Source organism: Onychostoma macrolepis, chromosome 12 (assembly GCF_012432095.1).
Source record: "Onychostoma macrolepis isolate SWU-2019 chromosome 12, ASM1243209v1, whole genome shotgun sequence".
Classification (NCBI taxonomy): Eukaryota; Metazoa; Chordata; class Actinopteri; order Cypriniformes; family Cyprinidae; genus Onychostoma; species Onychostoma macrolepis.
In genome coordinates this window covers 26316684-26325196 of record NC_081166.1, presented here as the reverse complement: position 1 = coordinate 26325196, position 8513 = coordinate 26316684, and the positions used below count along the sequence as shown (strand labels likewise).

General features: G+C 37.8%; 1 protein-coding gene across 1 annotated transcript in view; it reads left to right on the top strand.

The window, feature by feature from the left end:
• Positions 1 to 681: 681 nt before the first annotated feature.
• Positions 682 to 8513, top strand: part of ace (angiotensin I converting enzyme (peptidyl-dipeptidase A) 1) — a 35270-nt gene continuing 27438 nt past the window's right edge. Inside the window, exon 1 of the mRNA XM_058792937.1 lies at positions 682 to 1070. Within this exon, the coding sequence (XP_058648920.1) occupies positions 861 to 1070 (210 nt within the window). The 5' untranslated portion in view covers positions 682 to 860. The remainder of the gene's footprint in view (positions 1071 to 8513) is intronic.

Below are 8513 nucleotides of genomic sequence, written 5' to 3'. Positions count from 1 at the left end.
TCTCGTCAGTGCGGATCATAATTTCCTATACTGTAATTTCTACTAAAATGACAGTTCATTTTTAGTAGAAATGAAACTAAACCCCTCAAAAAAAAAAAGAAAAGAAAAAATTATCATCCTTTACTCTCTATGATGTCATTCCAAATCTGTTATATGGACCAAGGGACATTTTTTAAATTAAAATCTTCAAAATATTTTCATTTATGTTCCAAAGACGAAATAATGGCATACAGGTTTGGAACGACACAATAGTAAGTAAATGATGACAGAAGTACCATATTTTCTCTTTAAAAAAACAGACACAAATGTTGTCAGAAGAGCTATAAAATGAATGATCATTTGTTCTAAGAAGATTATAAATCTTTGATGTTATATCCAGACTTCTGATTTAATGTCTTGGATACCTTAACAGTTGGAGACACTGTTAAGATGTTTCCTGAAACGCATGCAAGGTCTGAGAATCTCACTGCTGTCTCAGAGAAACGACTGAGATATTAAGAAATGATTTATCTTTTTATAAAATCCAGGTGTCCAGAAGAAGTTGAGAGAGACTTAAAGGTAGAGGGAGATCCTGGTAGAGAGGAGGAAGGGGAAAGTAGGAGGGACAGATAGAGAGAGAGCGAAAGAGAGCAACTGTGTGTATCTTTCAAGAGAGAGGGTGGGTTGGGTTAAACTGGCACTTAAAAGAGCCGACTGTGGTTGCTCTGTGCCTGATTATCAGGGGAAAGGGGGAAGGAAGGACACAGATAGGAAACAATCACAGGACAGGAGCATCCAGCAGTAAGAGTGTCAAGACGGCTCCTCTGGGAACTTTCATTCCTGCACTCTTCCCATTCCTCACGTCGCAGCTGTGGTCCATTATGTACCGGGCAGTGGTGCTGCTGACTCTCGTCAGCACGAGCGCGGCTCTGAAACCCGAGTGGATCCCGGAGGATTATCATATGACAGAGGCAGGGGCTGATAGCTTCGTGAGAGACTACAACTCAACCGCCGAGGAGGTCTTCTACTTCAGCACAGAGGCCAGCTGGAACTACAACACCAACCTGACAGATCACAATGCGCAGCTGCAGGTACTGTAAACGAACGGTTTTACAGACACCCATTAACACTGCTTGTAGTCTGACAAGCTACAACTGCACAAAACTTGATGTAACACGATCCATGATTGACTTGTATGTGGAGCGGTTGAATTCAGGCAGCGTGGTTCTGCTATAAAGCCTTTTTTGCATATAGGACTGATAAATCAGCCATTTGGACAGCCTGTAATAAAACAGCTTAAGACAAAACATCACAATTACATTCTTACATTACATTACATTACATATCTTCCACTGGGTTTTATTGTGGGTATTACGATTATTAATAGTAGACAGTTTGAGGACTCCTGGAAAGTTTCACTAAATCGAGTGAGCAAGAATTGTGAGATTATTGAGTAACATTCACTTGTGTTAAAAGGACATGACTAATCATTACAAGAATATATACATGTGTCATAATTTCCGTGCTCTTTCACAGCTTATGAGAAGTTGGGTAAAGTTGAGTAAAGGATCTAAATGCAGCAGGTATTTGTTAAAAAAACAAAAGAAGGTAATCAAAGAATTCCTAGTAATCCTAAAGGTAAATGCACACAGTCTTGTACACAAAGACGACTGACAACTCAGTGAACAAACTGTGCTATTTATTCACACATTGGAATAAGTAGGAACTAAACGAGACACAAGTGTAACTAATCACAAACCACAAAAACAACCAAAGACAGACATACTGTATAGAAACTAAGAAAACAAGAACTAAACCAAACCAAACCAGACATGGCGTAGTCAGATGTGTAACACCAGTAAGGAAGAAGTGGAAGGGAAAGGTGATGACGAAACTTGGTCCATGTGGTGAAACGTGGTCAGAGCTGGAGACCCCCATGGAGGAGCCAGCAAAAGAGAAGCCCATGGTGGAACCGGTGGAGTGGATGACCAAGGCAGAGCCATGAAATCGGAAACCTGAGGCAGAGCTGCTGGTGGAGACCAATGAAGCCAAGTACCAGAGCAACGTCACAGGCTCGGAGGACTGAGGTGAAGCCGGTGGGACAGAGGACAATGGTGGAGCCTAGGGAATGGAGGACAACGGCAACACCAAGGAGCAACCTCACTAGCTGGACAGGCTTAGCTGAGAAGGAAGGTCTAGGTTCCCAGACAGAACCGGGGAGTCTAACAAGCCAGACAGAACCGGTGGAAGAGGAAGGGCTTTAGGAGTGGGCATCGAGATGGGACTTAAATTCAATATGGACAGGTCAATATCAATGCTGTCAAGGAGAAACCATTGAGATGTTGAAATCCCATTTGGGACTTTCTTTCCTATGGAATGTCAAGTGCTGTGCATTTCATAGTGCAAAAGTCCCAATCAAACGCAATCAGACGCAAGTTATGCAATCAGATCATATTTCCAATTTCCAATATTGATAAGCCAATAATTATTTAATGGACAATGTTATGGGTGATTAAAAAAAAAAAAACTCAATTCTAAATAAATTATAAAACACTATGTTGTCTAAATTAAAAATAAACTGACAACACCAATAAATTTAATAAAAAAGGTCTAAAGTTTCCATTTTTTAACATTAGTTAACTAGATTTGTTAAAATGAACTAACAATGAAAAATACTTCTGAAGCATTTATTAATATTAGTTAATGTTGAGTTCAACATTTACTAATTATTAAAAGCAATACATTATTAATATAAAAAGTACTTTAATATTATTTAATGGACCTGAGAACATGAACTAACAATGAACAGTTGTTACAACATCAACACAAATAAAAACAAATACAGTAATAATTGTATTCATCACTGATAGTTAATGGGATAGTTCACACAAAATCAAACATTTTGTCATCATTAACTCCCCTCATGTTGTTCAGAACCTGTATGAATTTTTCTTCTGTTGAACACAAAAGAAGATATTTTGAAGAATGCGAGTAACCAACAGTTGAAGGTCGCCATTGACTTCCATATTTATTTATTTAATTGCATACCATGGTTTGGAAAAACTTGTAGGTGAGTAAATGACAGATGTTCCTTTTTGGGTGAACTATATCTTTAATGCATTAACTTACTTAAAATAACTACTGGGAAAAGTTACCAAAATATCAGCCAATAACATACTGTATATAGTATCAAATGTTATTCATCCCTATTAGATACTGGTAGAAAGACAAGCTTATAACATCTCAGCATGGTTAAAAAAAAACTGCTTACTGAATCTGTTTCTCCATCCAATTTGTGTTTAAATGATAAAGGACTTCAATTCAGTTCAACGCAGAAAAACAGAAGTTGATATAGACTGTGAACAAAAGTTTGACCGGATGCCAGTGTGATGAATGCAGAGGCGAGGTGGTCACACACACACACGCTCGCCTCCTTCAGACAGCTGTCTCAACACGGTTTCACAGCTGTCTCAACACTCACTCACAGCTTTTCAAATGGGTGCTGGCACCGCTAACAGCTCAAACTCGCTGCTCAACATCTGAACCAAACCTCAACACAAAAAGCTGTGAAAAGAGTTGATAGAGAGCTGGGCAGAACCCGAGCGATGCCTGGTGTGATGTCTATTATTTCAGACACATCAAACGAGGTGATCAAAGAGCCTCTGTTTTGGGCATCTCTATTGGAGGCGGCGGGCGCGAGGCCAGGTTGTTGCTGTGAGCGGGACTCACCCTGACTTCGTATGAAGATAAAGCAGCACTGTATGAAAGCAACACACCCGTCGCACTCATTCCACAGAGACCGGCGTCATGGTTGCTGGAGCAGGTATTTTTGGTTTCGCAGTCATCATGACCGTAGGCATGTTGGTGGTGTGCATTCAACAGATGGTTGATGGAGGTTATGCTAATGCAGCATATGCTGATGTGCCTTTCAGGCACTGTTGATGACTGCAGCAATTTAGAATAAAACAGGCGAGAAGTGTCTGCAAATCAAATTAGATGAGAAAGTTGAAATTTCCAACTTCTATGCAGCTTGGAAAACTTGGATTTCGTAAATTAAAAACTTGTGTGGAAAGCCACGACCCCAAATGAACCATGATGCGATGCATGACGTCATGTAAACATGATGGCACCCATGCAAATAATGACTTAGTTTGAAGAAAATAAAATGCATCAACGAGTCAAAATTGCTGCATTACATTATTATGATCAAATCGTTTCGTAATGTTTTAAAATGAGCTTTTCTGTAGATAATTCTCAAAATGTACGGCATAAACTGACATGGAGAGTTATAGAACATTATAGAACTGTATTTTTTCTCTCTCTCATCTGGCAGGCACTTTTATCCGAAGCAACTTGAATTTAATTTATGTTTATTGCATTTATGTTTCCTGAGGTGCACCTGTAATATTTTATGTTTCAAAAATAGGGGTGTAATGGTTCACAAAATTCACAGTTCGGTTCGTTATAACACAGTGGTATCACGGTTCGGTACGTTTTCGATATGGGGGGTGGGGTAATTGGATACGTCACAATGTTGGAAATAAAAGGCAAGCCAATGGATATCACACAAGCAACCTGCAAACTTTGCGCAAGATTTATGCCAGTGAACGTCTTAATCTCAGTCAATTCAAAAAGTGAAAGTAAAAACGCAATGACGGAGTAACTTAATGACAGAGAGACGAATCTACTTGAACATATGCTGATAACTGTATATAGCTAACTGTTTTAATTTATTCCCTCAAAATTTCTCTTGTGGCCAGTACATAGTTAAAAACAAAATGAGAACAAACGCATTTCATGTTAAGCAGGTTGTTTTTGAAAGTCGGTGCTTGAAATAAAACTTTTTAGGCTATTTCACTGATTTTTATTGATGACTGCAGTGTTAATATTTTAATTATATGCCTATAATTCATTGTATAATAGACATGTTTTAAAAGACCTTTTTAAAACATTTTAATCTAGGAATAAATAGCCTAATCTTTTAACCTTCTATGCAGCATGGCAGTTATGTGGTAATTATTGCAGTGCAAATTAATTGTAATCTTAAATTAATAATAAAAGTAACTTCATAATAATAATAGGCAAAATAAAATAAGAATGTAACAGGTCTATATTCATTGGAAATGCCAAATACTCTTAATACTGCCAATATCAATGTTTTTGACGATATCTCTGGCTATCGTCGACACAAGATCATCATCTTCGACGCAACCCAGCAAGGGGAGGTTATCGTGGGGCCTTTCACAGCGTGTGCCCTACATGCCCATCCACTACGCCACTGGCACAACTGGCGCAAAACACGTTGCCTGTTACGTAGCTTGGGCTTTCGGTAACACTTTATTTTGATGGTCCCTTTTGAACATTCTGTTGACACTAAGTAATGTTGCAACTACATGTCAACAAACTCTCATAAGAGTATTAGTACACTGTTTGCTTCATATCTACTAACTCCTTATTGTGTTGATCTCCCAACAGATATTCTACTGACTATAAGTAACTTTACAAGAACGTGTCAACTTAATCTAACCCTAACCCTACCAGTCAACTAATACACTACTAACACTCTAATGAGAGTTAGTAGAAATGTAGGTGCAACATTATTTATAGTCAATAGAATGTGTTAAAGGGACCATCAAAATAAAGTGAAACTGGGCTTTCTTGTTGAGCGCAGTGGTACTGAGAAGATTATATTTCACACACTTTAAGCACATACAGTCCAAAAAAAGAATAATAAAAAAATTAAAAATATAAAAAAAATACAAATTAAGAATATTAATATGGAATGGGTATTGATTGTAGTTCTTTGTCTTCTCCATTCTCAAATATTTTGATTGAACTTTAACAAAACATATCATTCATTAGTCACATACTAATTTCTATACATAAAATTAGAAAACAGGTTAGACTAAATTAACTGCTGGGTTTCCAATTTAAGTGATATTCAGAGATTTTATTATGTTACTTATTATTGTGACACTTGCAAAGACACTGAATTATTATTTAGAGAGTGCAGCAGTAGAAACACATTTGAAATTGGCCTAAATCAGATGCCAAAAATCTGATCTGTGCCAGATGTCTGTAAAAAAAAATCTAAAATGTTTATGTAAATGCGTCCCTAGAGTCTTCCCTAGAATTCCACAATCCGATTTACTGCCGTGCCATGCCACTCCCATACATTAGAAACACTCTTTATCTCCGCTCAATTTCTGTGGCAGAGTGGCCATGTGTAGCCCATAATTTCATTTCTGCTTTGAGTGAGGCCAGTCAGTGCATCAGATCAAACAGCAAAAGAGGCTGGAATCAGTCAAGAGGTCTTTTAATTAGCCTCTAAAAATAAAGCTCTCAGAAAAGATCCCTTTAAAAACAATTTAGATCCTTCAAAGACACAATGAGGTGGAAAACAAGTACAATCTGCTTGGAAAACTCACATTCCATACCCATCAAACATCTGCCGATTAGAGAGGGGGAAGTGTTTAGGGAGGTCTGCAGGGATGTTTCAGAGCCAAGCCAAAGCACACCAGACTGAGCTCATCACGTTTTTTATGGTGTCAGTCACAAGTCGTTATGAGGTTGCTGTTTAATGTCAAGCCATGAACCTTGTACTACGTTCGGACTTATCATCACATTCTTGCATAAACATGACAGAACAAATGGGACCTTGGAAGAAGAGGTGAAAAAACAAGAAGCTAGCCGTCTTTGTCTCTGAGGAAAACCGAGTGTGAACATGCAAGTGAAGGATGAGAGATAATAGAGATAAATGCACGTGTCACCAGCTTGTTAATCAGTGATGGAAGCTCATCTCCACTCGGGTCAACAAAAGCATCACCTCATGAACTAATGAGCGCAACCGCTGTGACAGGGTCATCGCACCCTGTGGTTATCATAACAGAGAAGGGATGCTGGGGTCAAACCTCCACAGCAGGAACGGGTAAAACGTCAAGAAAGAGTGACGCACCCAAGTCCAGGATACAATAAACCTTTAGGAAGAATGTACACTAGAAATGTAAGGAATTTTAACGGAAAATAATGTAAAAATGCTATCTTAAACCTGCTGTTGCTTTAACATATGTGATAAAATAAAATTAAAAATAATTTAAAAAAAACATACATATAAATGTACTGCTATAATTTTTTAAATAATTGTTTTATTTTATTCTTAAAAATCTTTTTTATTTTTTATACCTTTTTTGGAAGTATTTGGAGTATAAACCACCTTTAATTTACACCAAAATAATATAATATTTAAATAGTTATGTATAGTTTGTTTTTGTGAGCATTTATGCTCATCATAGGATGTTGCATTTTATGTTGTTTAGTTCAAGTTTATTGCACTATTTTAGTGTTGCGTGTCATTTCTAATGTGTGTCCTGGAGAATCTTGTTTTTGAACAATTAGTCTGTAAAAATCTTGCTTAAAAAAAGTTTAACATCCTGAAGTAAACGTACACACTACAAGTTTCAGGAGTGACAACTGCATTTAAATGCTGGAGTGAGTCCCGTAAATTATCGTTCCAGCAGTCACTCCCACATTTGTAACCATTGCAACATTTTGGTGAATAAGAATTTAGTCATTTGGTATCCGCCATTTTTTTTTGGCTAAATACTCTTTTTGTCCGTCGATTTTAACTAAACTACCGCTGATAGACGTGCTGCGCTTTGTTTATGTTTGGGAGGCTGCTTTAGAGAGTGCTGTCTTGCTGTGTTGCCATGTCCTCATATTTACAAGCGCTTTTAGGCATGTTGTTTGGTCTTAGCTCATAAAGATTTATGGAGTTAATAAAGTGGTCTGTTGCGGATAGGAAATATATAATTTTTTGGCATTTGGGTTTTTTAGTGTTTTTTGTGCTTGTTTGTTGTTTTCTAAGAAGATCTGGCAACACTGACACTACCACAGGGCTCATGAGCGCAACTAGTCCTGTGTCAAAATGTGCTAAGGTTAAGACTTCTATCGCTGTTATTATCTCACATACAGACGAAGATTTGCATTTCTGATGCGTGTTCAAATACGTCATTAACAACTAGTTGTTCAGTTCGGTTCCGCACACACTGCGTAGAATTTCGGTAAATGCGGTCGTCACTACCTGTATTTTTCGGGAGTAAATACGGTTGTCGAATGCGGTTTTCACTCCCGTATTTTAGTGAATTAAGTGTGTACAGAATGCGATTAAGGAGTAAAAGGTGAACTGACAACTGAATTTATCTGCAGTGTACACGTGACCTAAAAGTAATGATAACTCAGTTCCGCAAATGAATCAGATCTTGATTCATTAAAGGGATAGTTCACCCAGAAATGAAAATTCTGTCATTAATTACTCAACCTCATGTCGTTTCAAACCCGTAAGACCTTCAGAACACAAATTAAGATATTTTTGATGAAATCCGTGAGCTTTCTGACCCTCCATAGACCGCAAGGGTCCTACCATGGTCAAGGCACAGAAACGGCATGAGGGCGAGTAATTTTCATTTTTGTGTGAACGATCCCTTTAACAGCTCTGGCAGGTTCGTGACTTCATTTAGTGAAGGATTCATCAGATT